Source organism: Cervus elaphus, chromosome 20 (assembly GCF_910594005.1).
Source record: "Cervus elaphus chromosome 20, mCerEla1.1, whole genome shotgun sequence".
Lineage (NCBI taxonomy): Eukaryota > Metazoa > Chordata > Mammalia > Artiodactyla > Cervidae > Cervus > Cervus elaphus.
This window is the reverse complement of record NC_057834.1, coordinates 113485457-113500960: the sequence shown is the minus strand read 5'-3', so window position 1 is coordinate 113500960 and position 15504 is coordinate 113485457. Positions and strand designations below refer to the sequence as shown.

The following is a 15504-nucleotide window of genomic DNA, read 5'->3' as shown; positions in this document are numbered from 1 at the left end:
CTCCATCCCTTTCTCATCTAATGTATTGTAATTCCTCAACTTCTTTTTTCAGAGTCTCCTTTTGTATCATCATTGTTCTTGGAAGCTTATATCTTTAAACAGTCCCATTGCTACAGTTTTAGTGGTATCCCAAAAAGGAAAGAAAAATGGGTACAATTACAAATTCACCATGGTTTAACTGGAACTCTCAAAATGATCTATGTTTTTGAACAAGATACCCATTTCCAAAGATAAATGTTGTGATTTTGTAAGTTCTTTTCACAAATAGGACATTTTACCCTTTTGCATATAGTTTATGATTTTTGCCTTGTTGCATAAGCTTACAAAATAAAAAGGGTTTGGTTTCTGAGTCACAGGCAGAGATCAAACAAACAACTCCTGGATTTCAAAGATGCTGAGAAAGCCAATTCCTGCCAAATAATTGTTCTAAGACTCCACATCCTTCCTTCAGTTTATCTGGCAGGTTAATCCAGACCGGAACACGTTTGCATTTCCAAACAGATGGGGAAGGCAGCCTTGGCAAAGGAGGCCCCAGATGAGTCTGGCTTTTAATAGTAGGCATTCCAATTTGTTTTCACAAAATAATCTTCCTGCAAGAGATATATTTTAGTTGTTGAAGAAAATTAAAGTGGCTTGCAGATTGTGCCATTGCCAGTTTAATTCAGCAATTAGTTGAGTGTTCTCTCTGGACTTAGGTAGAGTCGCATTTTCGATCAAGAAAGCCCATGTGATAGTCAACAAGTCAAAGTTTGATGGGAGAAATAGACTCTTAACAAATGATTCTGAAGCAAGACCGCCAGTGGCTGGGCTCCAGTGGAGGGATGAGCCTGGGATGAGTGTGGGAGGAGACTGTAATTTCAGATGTGGGCAGGTCTGGAAGAATTTCTATCAGATTTGGGATATATGAGGTGGTTCTTGGTAGCACCTGGACTCATAGGTAAGGGAAGGAGGAGTGAAGTAACGCTCACCAAGTACCCACTGCATCCGGTCACTGATGACTCCCTGTTTACCCCTCGCAGCAATTCTAGCAGATATATAGTCCCACCCCCTCCATTTTGCAGATAAGGAAACTGAGCCCCAGAAAAGAGATAGGATTTTGTCTATGGCCACACAGCCATTACCAGTAGAGACCAAGTTCAGAGTTCCTCTGCCTCCAGAGTCCATGCTTCTCCCTAAATAACCAAGAGCAGTTTAACAGTGTCACTATCATAATAGTGGGCTCGATTCCCAGAGAGGGATGTTTTCCTTCTCCTGGATGATGAAATCTGATGCCTTGAGCCCCAGTTGTAGAGATCATATTACTGAACTGCAGAGAGAGGAGTTCTATGAGATAGGGAATCTTCCAGAAACCCATTGACAAAAACTCTCTCCTTGACCAAACTTTAGACAGGTTATTCTGAGTCCTCTTTTCAACTGAGCCTCATCCTTGTGCCTTTTCTTCATCCTGCTTCACCTATTTGTAGCAAAAATCCTGCTAAGTCAATTTCGTGAGAAGCCCCCAACTCTGCCTTCAGCAAGCATCTTGTTAGTGAGTTTAGCAAGAATCCCCCTACCCTACCCTTTGATGTCTCTTAGTAATTGTCTGTTCACTGACCTCTGCACTGCGCTCGTCAGCTGTAAATCCCCAGCTTCTGTTGTTGCGCCTGATCACTCTCCCCTACTGCCGTGGTCTTGACACCTATCACAATAGTCCTGAATAAAGTCCTCCTTACCATTTTAACAGCATCATGATAGTTTTTCCTTCAACACCATAAGAGTCCCTCCCTCTCCCATGGGAGCTGGGTGCTAACTGAGAAAACGGCCCTTCCCCAGGCAAGGCATCATCACCCTTGCTGTTACACAGGCCAGAGCCCTGAGGGCCTACCTTATCTCCCTGTCCCCCAGCCCCACATTCAATCAGCCACCACATCCTAAAGCTTCTTCTTTGGGAAGCAGTTCTCATATCTGCTCTGTTCATCCCCACTCTCATGTCTCATCCCCTCACTGCCCCCTGCCAGTCCTACCACTACCCAATCCTCCACTCAGCACCAGAGGGATGTCTCCAAGCTCAGGTCTGACCATATCACTGCCTTGCACGGAGCTCCTCAAGGTTGCCCCAAGTCAGTGCTGGGTGATGGGATCTAGAGGCCTGATGGCCTTTGTGCTCCAGCCCCAGCCTCACAGTGTCCATTCCAGCTACTGTGAATAGTTCGCTCAGCCCCTCCCTCACAAATCTTCCATGCCCCTCTGTCTCACCACTCCTGCTGTTACCTCTGCCTAGAATGCCCCATGAACTGCTTTAGGAGGTGGTCTCTAATGCCTGCTTTGCACACTTACAGACTCCATTCCGCGTGGACCGATTCAGTGGACCTGAACTTGGGCAAACTCCAGGAGATGGTGAGGGACAGGGAAGCCTGGCGTGCTGCAGTCTATGGGGTCACAAAGAGTCAGACACGACTTGGTGACTGAACAACAGCAGACTACCCTTCTCTCCCCCACAACTCTTAGCTTGTGGGTACTCTCACAAGGTACCCTCACCTCCCATTCACCTGGAGAGGCCAGTGTGTAGCCACTCCCTCTCACACTCTTGTCCTGCCATGCATTTGTCACACTCCACTTACAGAGGAGAAAACTGGGACCCTGAGATGAAAAGTGACTCACCCACTGTCACGTCACCCAGGAGCCATGGAGTGGGAGCGTGACCCCCAGATCCCTCAGGCCCACCCAGCCCTCTGAGATGGGGACCCATGATGCCCAGCATGGCTGACCTGGGGTGAGAGGCTCCGGGTCCTCAGGAAGAAGCCAAGGAGGCAGCCCACGGTGACAGAGAGCACAGACAGGATGAGCAGTCCATTCCGCTTGCACACATCCCTCCCACGTGCCAGGATGGCACCCAGCACCATGGCAAGCCCAGCCTGCTGGCCCGGGGCACAGCACCATTCCATGCACGGGAGGCCAGCCCGGTCACAGGGTCCTGGCTCTTGCTCCTCAACAGGCAGGTGGTTGGGGTTGCTAAGCGCCAGTCGCCAGCCGCACAGCTATGGCCTGTGTGGCTGCCCCAGAGGGAAGCCACAATCCTATTACCAGCAGCATCATTAGGAGCTAGGAGCAGATTAGAGCCTGGGAAATTAGAGCAGGCCACGTGGTTGGGGGTTCAGACCTCAGAGCCAAGTGCTCCTCTTAAAGAGGGGAGAGGACCAGGAGCTGGTGGGAAGAACCAGAGGAACATTTGGTTGGTTTGACTTTTACCTCTGCTTCATTCCAGAAAGAACTGAAGGCAAGACAATAAGTAGCAGTAATAAGCAAGAATAAACTAATAATAATAGCTACCTAGCAGAGCTAACAATCACCAACATTAAGCATTCATTGTACACCACTTGCTGTTACTTGTATTACCACATTTAATCCTAACACCGATCTCAAGAAGTAAGTACTGTTAGCATCATTTTACAGATGGAGCAAAGAGAGGTGGGGCAAAAGCAAGCATGCCGTGTGGCAGGCCTGTTCAAGTTGTGTTATCTGTGTGAACCATCGGGAATCATCCCAACAGCCTTGGGTTCCAACCTTCATTTTACTGAAAGGGAGACTGAGACCCCAGGGAGCCAGAGTCCCTTGGCCAGAGGCCTAGAGCTAGCAAGTGGCAGAGTGGAATTTGTTGGTTTGGTTTCCACCACATGAACAGGTGGATGGGTTCACTGCTCCTTCCCAGTATTGTAGGGAATGTAGGATTATTTTGTAAATTATTTTTAAAAGTAATTAATTTTGGGGGGTTGCACTGGGTCTGCATTGTCATGCATGGGCTTTCTCTAGTTGCTGCAAGTGGAGGCTACTTTCTAGTTGTGGTGTAAGGCTTCCCACTATAGTGACTTTTCTTGTTTCGGAGCACAGTCTCTAGAGCATGGACTTCAGTAGTTGTGGTGTATAGGCTTAGTTGCCCTGTGGCATGTGGGATCTTCCTGGACCAGGGATCAAACCCATGTCCCCTGCATTGGCAAGTGGATTCTTAACCACTGAACCACCAGGGAAGCCCAGGAATGTAGGATTTGAGTCCAGTGGACCTGAGTTCAAACTTAGGCTCTGCTACCCATTGTCCTTCAGGGTGCTTTAAGCCTGAAGCTGGGAACCCTGGAGAGTCTCAGGGCTTATTGTTTTTAGAGATGACAATGTCCAAGGGATCTACATTCAAGTCCCAGCTCTGCCACTTGCTAGCCATGTGATCCAGAACAGCCATTTAATCACACAGGGCCTCAGTTTCCCCAACAAAACGGACATAATAATCACCATGTACTTCCTTAGGGCTGGTGCAACATTCTACTCAGAACACATTCATGAAAGCAGGGGTGAGCTGTAACGTGCGCGGCAGGGAGAGGTTATTAGGATTATCATCTGTATTCAGCATTAGAGATAAAGGTGGTTTTTGTTTGTTTGTTTTGAGGGGGGTTTGTTTATTTATTGGTTTTTTGGGTTTTTTTTTTTTTTGCTATTTCTTGTGGCCTGGCCTGCCCTTTAAAGCCAGAGGGAATTAATGCTCTATTTCACTAGGAGACTGTAATCTCATTAGGGCAGTCAGGTGACAGCAGAGAGCTTGGGTCTGTGGGTCTGTGGTGGGTGGTGTGTGCCCAAGTTTGCCTCCCCTGAAAAGGTGACAGGGCCAAGGAACTGCCGGGGGCTTTGGGGGAGGGCACAGTGGTGCAGGCCCTGAAGCCTTGGGCAGAACCCCCAACAGGGAGGGGACCCTCCAGTCTCAACCAGCTCTGTGACCTTGCCCTCTCTGGACCTCAGTCTTGTTCCATAGAATGAGAGAAACAGCCTAAGTGCTTTCTAAGGATCCCTCGGTGCCATAAGCCAACCTTCCAAATCTCTTCCCTGGTAGCTCAGTCAGTAAAGGATCCGCTTGCAATGTGGGAGACCTGGGTTCGATTTCTGGGTTGGGAAGCTCCCCTGGAGAAGGGAACTGCTACTCACTCCAGTATTCTGGCTTGAAGAATTTCATGGACAGAGGAGCCTGGCAGGCTACAGTCCATGGGGTCACAAAGAGTCAGACATGACTGAGTAACTTTCACTTTCTTTTCTTTCCAAATATATTGCTCTTTTCCAGTAACTTTAGGAGTATGGGTGTGGATACAGGTCTGAGAGTATTTTTTTTCCCTCCAACTCCTACTCTTAAAACCAAGAATCTACTGATAACACCTTCAGCTCCAACAAATGCCTCATTTTCCAATTGACCAGGTGATGTAGTTGCTGCCTAGAAGAGAAAATATTCTGAGTAGATATTTGGATTTGCATTTCGATCAGTGTGCAGTTCAGTTCAATTCAGTCACTGAGTCGTGTATGACTCTTTGCGAGCCCAAGGACTGCAGCACGCCAGGCTTCCCTACCCATCGTCAACTCCCAGAGCTTACTCAAGTTCGTGTCCATCGAGTCGGTGATGCCATCCAACCATCTCATCCTCTGTCATCCCTTTCTCCTCCTGCCTTCAATCTTTCCCAGGATCAGGCTCTTCTCAAATGAGTCAGTTCTTCATATCAGGTGGCCAAAGTATTGGAGTTTCAGCTTCAGCATCAGTCCTTCCAATGAATATTCAGGTCTGATTTCCTTTAGGATGGACTGGTTTGATCTCCTTGCAGTCCAAGGGATTCTCAAGAGTCTTTGAATCACAGTTCAAAAGCATCAATTCTTCGGCGCTCAGCTTTCTTTTATAGTCCAACACTCACATCCATACATGACTACTGGAAAAACCATGGCTTTGACTAGATGGACCTTTGTTGGCAAAGTAATGTCTCTACTTTTTAATATGCTGTCTAGGCTGGTCGATGTGCAACCCTGGCCTTTAACCATGAAGTAGGTGAGTCTTGCTTTCTGTTTTGGCTCCAAGACTCTAGATTCCCACGGTGCCCCCACAACTATTCCTATCTCCTGTCCCTCACACTCTGACACAACCACCTCCCAGGCTCCAGGCCTTCCTTTCCATTGCTTCCACTGTCTTCAACAGGGGAAGTTACAACTCATTTAAGCAAATATTCTTTTTTTTTTAGCTAATTAATTTACACACATATTTTTTTATTTTTGGCTGAGCTGGGTCTTTGTTGCTTTTGCACAGGCTTTCTCTAGTTGTAGAGAGAGGGGGCCACTCTTCATTGCAGTGAGAGGGTTTCCCATTGTGATGGCTTCTGCTGTTGCAGAGCACAGGCTCTAGGGTGTGCAGGCTCAGTAGTTGTGGCACATGTGCTTAGCTGCCCTCAGCATGTGAAATCTTCTCCGATCAGGGATGGAACCCATTTCTCCTGCACTGGCAGGTAGATTCTCATCCACTGGGCCACCAGGGAAGACCCAAGCAAGTATTCTTATCGCACCCTCTCATGTCATCCCTCCTGGGTACTGGAGACATAGCAATGAGTTGATACAATACTTGCTCTCAGGGAGCTTATAAGAATATTGAGGTGCTGTAGGAAAGGACTTCTTAGGTGGCACTAGTGGTAAAGAATCTGCCTGCCAATGCAGGAGACGTAAGAGACTTGGCTTTGATCTCTGGGTGGGGAAGATCCCCTCGAGGAGGAAATGGCAACCCACTCCAGTATTCTTGCCTGGGAAACCCCATATACAGGGGAGCCTGGCGGGCTACAGTCCATAGGGTTGCAAAGAGTCAGATACGACTAAAGCAGCTTAGAGCGCAGGAAAGGACTAATTCACACTAAAGTATAAGTGACTGATAACAAGCATACTAAGGATATTTACAAATCAAGTAGAAAGGCTCCTGGATAAGAACCCTTTAAAAGCTCCCCATTGTCCACAGAATCAATTGCCTTGCAATGTTACTAGATGTGCAAAAACTATAATTTGGATGAAACAAAGTTAAGCTAGTTCTTTACTCCAGGAAGCTCAAAATCAGACTATCCAAGTTCATATCTTAACTCTACCACTTACTAGCTGTGTGACCTTAACCTCCTATAAAATTTCTTTACCTCTTTATAAAATAGGAATAATAAAACATTACATAGTTTATAGGGTTGTGATCAAATTCAGGTCAAATTCAGTGATGCCTGCTGTATGCTTGGAGCATTGCCTGGGTGCCCTGCAGACTCACAGGAAGTTACTATTCATTTTAGCAGAGCCTTTATAAAACTAGCATATGTTGGTGGAAGTCTCCACATGAGGGTACAGAAACCCTCTTCAGGAGCTGAGAGTTCTATGGTCTGGTGTTTGGGGAAAACACATTGGAACACTGAAACCTCCAGGAAGAAGTCTCTGTTTCTGAGGTCCTCAGGGGCTTGTATGTGCTCACCTCTCCAGCACACCACCTCCTCCTGCTCAAAGTAATACCTTAGGCTTCTATAATACCAAACAACTTAGGGTTCCGGGAGCCCTGCATCCTCTCTCCGGCCTCCACGTCTGTGTCCATGCTATTCCCCTGCCTGGAATGTCTTTCTCTGTCTCCAAAGTCACAGGTCAAATGCCCCATCTTCCCTGAAGCCTTTCCTAATCACCCCAGATGTACACCCCCTTCCTTTTCTTCCCACTAATTCAGGCCCTTTCACAATCACCACTGGGGGTTAACCGCAGTTCCTTTATTTTTTTGTGCCACGCCACATGACTTGCAGGATTTCAGTTCCCTGACCAGGGATTGAACCTGGGCCATGGCCATGAAAGCCTGGAATCCTAACCACTAGGCCACCAGGGAAATCCCTCCAGTCCCTTTTAGGTGGCTCAGACAAGGAAGTAAAAATCTGTGTGAACAAAATTAAGTCTCTGTTATCATGTTATTTGAAAACACCTTGAAGGATCATCCTTAAAGTTAGACTTGGGTCTGGGGGAGCCCCAAGGGGCAAGGAGTTACCTCCAGAGCAGCTGAAACTGATGGGCAGCAGGAAGCATGGGAGATGCTTCCTGGCAGATTTGAGCCACACTGATTAAGATGCTGTGGACAGAGAAGATAAACAGTGTTGGCAAAAAAAGAGCCCCGGATCACAAGGGCAGCTGTCGCACCCTGCATGAATGAGTCTGTAGTCAGCCTGGTTCTCACCACGGCAACTCTGTGCAGGATGTATCACAGTAGAGAGCTGCAGGGTCCATTTATTTGCTAATTATTAATGATTCTCTAGGGCCAGCAGAGGGGCTGACTCAGCCAGGGAAGGTGTGTGTAGGAAGGCTTCTCGGAGGAGGGGTCATTTAGTCAGAGACCTAAATAAGCCAGGAGTTAACCCAGGGTAGGGAGTGTTGATCAAGGGGAAGGCAAGAGGAGAGCTTGTTACAAAGAGGGGCCCAGGTTGGGGATACAAGAGCTGCTTTGGGGAGCCCTCAACACAGTGGGCTGAGTGGCTGGCAAGCCTGGGGTCTCACTGCTTTCACTGTGTTTCAAAGTGAGTTTAGGTTGAGCTGTCTAAGCTCCCAGCTGAGTTTTATGGTGATGACAGCTCTGGGTTTGTTGGCTGCTTTTCAGAGACATACCAGAGGCGCCTTCATCTCCTCCCTGACGCATCTCCCAGCTCTCTGTAGGCTGGGCCATTCCCGGAAGGTTTTCTGTGGACAACTAACCCGACTGGGTGTGGATTCCTGTGAGCCTTAGTCACTGAGGGGCTGTCCGACCTCTGCTGAGACTGGTCCTTTCCTGTGTTTGCCTCAGAGAATGGGGTAAAGTGACTCTCCCATGACCTTCTGTCTTCCCTGGCCAGTCCCCTGTCTAGATTCTTCATCTTTAGAAGTTGGCCCTAAGCACCCACAAGACCAGTTGCTATTTGTTGAGCACCTACTGTGTGTCAGGCTCTGCCAATGAGCTTCACACCAGAGGGAGCCAGTGAGCGATTCAGCCCCTCCAAAGGCATCACTGAATCGATCAAATGCTGCAGGACTTGTTGGGGACAAGTGCAAGGCGAAGGGCACAAGTTCTGGATCTGGTCAGTCCAACTCAATAGCATTACTTAAGATGAAATTAATGGGACATAAAGTTTAAAATTCAGTACTCTAAAGTGTGATGAGATGTCCCGCTCAAGAAATAAGGCAGATAAAAAGGAGCAAATTTCAACTTTTCTCTGCCCTTTTGTTCTACCCCAGCCCTCAACAGATTGAAGGGTGCCCACCCCCACTGGGGAGGGCGATCTACTTTCCTCCGTCTGCTGATCCAAATGTTAATCTCAGCCGGAAACACTCTCCTAGACACACCCAGGAATAATGCTTAGCCAGATATCTGGGCATCCTCTGATCTAGTCAAGTTGACACATAAAATTAACTATCGCAGTCCCTGAAAAGAGCTTCTGGTGACCTGGTGTATGTCCTTTGACAAGGACAGCTGGTGTCAAACCAGTGTTGTCATCCCTTGAGCCATTGAATCAAATAAATGGACTTCTGGCTGCACCCACATAATAGGACTAGATTTGTTTGAGAACACACACTTAAACTTACTTCAGTAGAGACTTCTTCACTGGAAACAACACTAATCACTTTGTAATGAGATTAAAATGTTATGATAACAAGAATATATGTCCTGCTATACACAGGAAAAAAACGAATTCAGTCACACTAGCCATATTCCAAGGGCTCAATAGCCCCATGTGGCTAGTGGCTACCATATTGAACAGAGAAGTTACAGAACATTTATAGGATCACAGAACGTTCTACTAAACTTTCTAGAGTCATGATGAGCTGGATTCAAGACTCAAATCTTCCCTTGGAAGCTGTGTGACTTTGCCCAAATTGGTAAGCCTCTTTGAGGCTCTTTTCTACATCTAGAAAAGAGCTTGTGTTCTTTGCTACATCTAAAAGCCTGCAAGTGTGTTGCATCACACTTCCACCCACTTGAATATAATAGTTGGAGCAAAGTATAAAGTTAAAACCACTAGCGAGTTCAGATTAAGTTTCCAAATCAAAGGCTCTTGTTAGCAAATAACAGGAAATTAAATCAAGCCAATTTCAGTAAAAAAAAAAAAAAATTTATAAGTGAAGCTGACTTGATAATTTGTGGGGCCCAAAGCAAAACGAACATGTGAGGCAGGGAAAAAGTGCATTAAAAGTACTAAAACATTTTTTAGTTTTATTATTTAGTTTTTATTATTATTTATTATTTAGTTTTTATTTTTTTCTCTATAGTGTTTCTTATCATAGTGTTTTTTAATTTGCTATTTAATGTCTTAAGTAAGTAAAAATAAAAATCTTAAATTACTAACATGAATTTTCCCATTCATGTTTGAACATATTTGCAATGCCAGTTTCAAAATATAAGAGCTTTTAAATAGTATGCAGAATCACCAAAATTACGCAATCTATGTATAGTAACTCTTACATGTATATGTATTTTGTTCTTAACCAGAACAGTGGAAACACTGGACAAAACTAATTCAACTGTATTTCACTTCTTGACACATATACATTCTACAAGTACATTCTCTCCCTTTGGTTCACTGGTGAGTGAGGAAGGACTTAAGGAACTGTGGGGGTGGAGAGTCTACCTGCCAATGTAGGAGACATGAGTTTGACCCCTGATTTGAGAGGATCCCACATGCCTCCGGTTAACTAAGCCCATGTGCCACAGCTATTGAGCCTGTGCTCTAGAGACTTGGAGCCACAGCTTCTGAAGCCCCCACTCTCTAGAGCTCATGCTCTGCAACAAGAGAAGCCACTGCAGTGAGAAGCTTATGCATCACAACTAGAGGAAAACCTGAGCAGCAACAAAGACCCAGTCTGGACAATAAATAAATAAAAATATAAAAACAGAAGAAAAGAAAAAGAAAAGAAACTATGGGGACTTCCCTGGCAGTCCAGTGGCTAAGACTCTGAGCTCCCAATACAGGTGGCCTGGGTTCAATTCCTTACCAGGAAACTAGATTCTACATGCTGCAACTAAGACCTGGCACAGCCAAATAAGCAAATAAATTAAAAATAAATATTAAAAAAGTAAAAATAACATCACCTTTGTTCTGTTCTTTATAGTGGCTGTTACCAGTTTACATCCCACCAACAGCAATAGGAAGGTTCCTTTAAAAAAAAAAAAAAACTATGGGTAGTCCTGTCTCTTTTTCTTCTGTATCATTTTCAGTATAGATAGTTTGCTAACACAGTAAGAAAGGCTATGTAACTAGAGAACAGTATGGAAATTTCTTAAAATAAAACAAACTAGGAATAAAACTACCATAAGACCCAGCAATCCCACTATTGGGCATATATCCTGAAAAAACCATAATTGAAAAAGACACATGTACCCCACTGTTCATTGTAGCACTATTTACAATAGCCAGGACATGGAAGCTACCTAGATGTCTGTTGACAGATGAATGGATAAAGAAGTTGTGGTCCATATACACAGTGGAAGATTACTTGGGCATAAAAAGGAACATATTTGACTCAGTTCTACTGAGGTGGATGAACCTAGAACCTATTATACAGAGTTAAGTAATGAGAAAGACTAATACTGTATATTAATGCATATACAAGGAATCTAGAAAGATGTTCCTGATGAACCTATCTGCAGGGCAGCAGTGGAGACACAGACATAGAAAAAGACTGGTGAACACATGAGGGGAAGGAGAGGGTGCAATGAATTGAGAGAGTAGCATTGAAATATGCATTACTATATGTAAAATTAGATAGCCAGTGGAAATTTGTCATATGATATAGGGAGCTCAAATCTGATGCTCTGTGATAACCTAAGTGGTGGGATGGGGTGGGAAGGGTGGATAATAATGATAATATTATTATTATTATTACATTATTCAAGAGGAAGGGGACTTACACATACCTGTGGATGATTCATGTTGATATATGGTAGAAACCAACACAATAGTGTAAAGCAATTATCCTCCAGTTAAAAATAAATAAGTTTTTTAAAAAAGGATGTTACGTGAGGTTCCTTGGTCATTTCTGTTTCTTTGAATGACACTGTCTCCTTTCTGTGTTCATAGCAAGTTCAAGTTTAAGGAAAGGGTATTTTCTCAGCACTCTTACTTACTCAGCTGCAAATATAGCATACTCTCCTTGCACCTGCTTCAATTCTCGCTGAATTCCCAAGTATCTCCAGTTTACCAGAATTCTGAGCTCATGGGGCATCACATACACTGTGTGTGGGTGGAGACATCAGGAACAGTGGAGGACATTTATACTACGTGCATCTTCTCAGCTCATGTGCATGCTTCATTGTCCTGTCAGACTTTTGCATATAAAACAGGCTCAAACATAAAATTAATAAGAATTTAGAGGCGGTGATAGCAGAGCATTAACCCACACATGGGGCCCTTCTGTTGCCCATGAAACCAGTCCTGCTTACAAGACTGGATGGCAAGGCTGCCACAGAGCCCAACAGTAAGAATAGCACGGAGCTGCACAGATCCTCTGAGCTAGGTGCTCGATTGTTACAGAATGCTCTTCCTTACCGCTCTCCTTTCTGCCTGCCTGATCCATTCATTCATTCTTCATTCATCACAAATTTACTGAAACTTGGTGTCAGATGGTGGTGAGAAGCACACACTTTGAAACCAGATGACTTGAGTTTGAATCCTGGTTCTTAGACCAATAATCTGTGTGACTTTAGGCAAGTTACCCTGTGTCTCAGTCTTCCCATATGAAATATGGGGGTAATAATGTTATCTTACAGGATTGTTACATGGGTTAAATATATTACATGTGTGATGTAGACAGGACAGTTGTCTGATCATAATAAGCACTATATACACATTCCTATTATTTTCATTATTACTATGTGCCGGGCATATTCTAGGGATACAGCAACACACAGAAACAGTCAACAGCCTCAGCTCTCACAGAGCTTACACTTTGGTGGTGACCTCTGGGCTGCATTATTCTTTCTTTAATGGAGAAAACGCAGCATTTCCACTACTTTTCTGGTCCGAGCGGAGGAAACATGGCTACCAGTAGCTCCCTTTAACTCCAAGTTCAAAATTGCCAGGAAAGGTTCTAATTGGCCTGATTTGGACCAATCATCTGTGGTTACTAGGGGCAAGGGGCAGCGTCGTAATGTTTAAAATGGCTGCTTTCATGGTAACCCTGTAGATGTATGTGGTAGGAGTTAGAAAAGTGCACTGGGAACTCCCCTGGTGGTCCGGTGGCTAGGACTCTTCACTGCCAGTGCAGGGTGTACAGGTTCGATCCCTGGTCAGGGAACTAGACTCCACATGCTGCAAATAAGACTCTGTGAAACTAAATAACTATATTTTTAAATAGTTTATTTAAGTAAATAAAAGCGGACTGAACAGACACAGCAAACTAATACGTCATCGTAGCCATTCAACTCTTGGCTTTCTTTTCTTGTGTAAAATGTCTGACATCTTATCCCCTGTAAGGCTGGCTCCAGAACTTAGGATCAGCAGCTCAACTTTCCTTATCGCTCTTCTTTCTCTGATGTCTACCTCTCCCCTTTATGGCAGCAGGCACCTGGGGCCACATCCACAGCGGGCTCAGAAAAGACTGCAGGCCACTGTCTGGTCCAGGTGATTTCTTATTCCTTCTCAGTCCACTGCTTCTCGCCTGTTTGGGCCCACAAAGCCACCAACTTAAGGAACTCACGTTCAACACCCAGGTTTAAAGCCCACAGGGAGCCCTGGACATTCTGGAACATTCTCTGAGGCCCCAAAAGAGAAAGGAACCTGGGCAAGGCCATCTGGAAACTAGACATCAGGTCAAGAATAGAACTGGGGTCTTCCTCTCCCTACTATTCAGCCCTTCCTAAAGAACCATTCTGCTGTTAGCTGTTATTTTGCAGTCTGTCGCCTTTATGATCTAGACTTTGCTCCATCTCCTAACCTGCATGGCAGTAACTGTGTGGACCCTTTTCTGGAACGTCTCCTCCCCTACCCCACCCCAGCCTACTGATTCCTATGCAACCTGTGTCCAGGTTCTTGGTACCCGCTGCCTCTGGTGGCCAGATGCTCATTTCCTTTGGGAAGGGGCTGAGGTCAGCGGTTAATGAACGGGGGAGGCAGAGCGGAGGGAGAGAGGACAGCTGTCTTCACAGTCATAGTGGTCAATGACTGGATTTAGGGCAGTTGGGACCACAGATGCTAGCGAATCAGATTTCCCAGAAACAGGGAATGGATTCAGCCTTAATTTCTGATGAAAGTCAAGGTGAGAGTGAGCCAGTGCATGGAGGCTCTGGGTAGAGGGTGAAAAAGTCAGAGGAAGGGCAAAGATTTAAGTTCTTATTTCAATACTGAGGAATGCTCTCAGGGAAGTCATTTGACGTTTCTGAACCTCAGCTTTTTCAACTCAAAGATGACTCCTGGCTGCATGAGACTACAGCGAGGCTGTAAGACAGGCAAGCACAGTGGTGAGGAGCATGGCTTTGTTGTCAGACAGACCTGAATGTAAACTCAGCCCCATTTTTAACTAGCCATGTGACTTCTTAGACATTTTGCTGCACTGCTCTGAATCTCTATTTCCTCATCTGTGAAATGAGGATATTAATTATATATATAACTCATAGGGTTTGGGGATGTTTCAATGGAATCTTACATGAATAACAGTTAACACAGAGGCTTGGCATATGGTAACTACTCAACAAATGGTTGCAAGGTATAGCGACACCAAGGAAGAAAGCTTAAGCTTAAAAGAGCAATTTATTCAAAAGCTCTTGAACCTTCCCTCCTTCCTACCACATCCCTATTTCAATATTCCACAGCAATTTTGGAACCTGACAACCATAAATGTTTATGGATGGAATAGGCTATCTGAAGGTAGTAAATTCCTTGTGCCCAGACAAAAGCTAACAAAAACTAGGAAATGTCTTGGAGGGCACAGTCTGTCTTGGCAGAAGGGATTCAACTAATGGAGTGAAAGGAAAAGGGCGCTGGGTTATAGCCATCAGCAGTCTTTTCCAGACCCTCTGTCACGCTGCTCACCCACCCCTAGGTCTAGGGAGGGTAGTGACCACTGAAAATTCTCATTTGGGCAACACTAAAGAAAACCCTGCTGAGAATTGTCAGTCCAGAAAGTCCACTATAAACAGGTCTCTCTGCATCATCACACATGCCTGTGTTTGGATTTCATATTTGTACAGTAGGGGACTAGTCATTTGAGAGAAAATGGTGCAGACAGCTGGCCAGTGGCCTCCTTCAGTGAAAGCCTGGCCAAAGAGGGGTCTTCAGCAATCACTGAGAATCTCCAGGCCAGAGATAATAAGCCTTCTCAGGAGCAGTAATGAGAAGCTCAGGGAAGCAGTTCACAAACCTCACCTCCTGGGCCTTCTCAGATACCCAGACCAGACACCAGAGGTGGGCACAACCACAGACTGGTCATCTGATCAGGTGTTTCTACTCTCGGGGAGGGAGAGGTAGAGCATAATTCCTTGAGGGGTGTGGCACAACCTCTGAAGGAGGCTTTGCTTTAAAACCCATACTCAATAATTTCACTTTTGACGAATAAACCCAAATCCCCTTTTCTTTTACTCTATGAACCACAGAGTAGAGCTCAACAAAAACGTCTTGGCTAGTGGAGCTGTTTCTACCTAGCCCCACTGGCCAAGAAAATCCCAAAATGTTGTGGGAGAGAGACTGTTCCCCTGGAAGGGCCACATCATAGTCTCTGGGG

General features: G+C 45.3%; 1 protein-coding gene across 2 annotated transcripts in view; it reads right to left on the bottom strand.

Annotated features, from left to right (window-relative positions):
* SLC1A7 (solute carrier family 1 member 7) overlaps positions 1 to 2969 on the bottom strand; it is a 51373-nt gene extending 48404 nt beyond the window's left edge. For both annotated transcript variants that reach the window (XM_043876855.1, XM_043876856.1), the window contains exon 1: positions 2748 to 2969. In XM_043876855.1, the coding sequence (XP_043732790.1) occupies positions 2748 to 2924 (177 nt within the window). In that variant the 5' untranslated portion in view covers positions 2925 to 2969. The remainder of the gene's footprint in view (positions 1 to 2747) is intronic.
* Positions 2970 to 15504: the final 12535 nt, after the last annotated feature.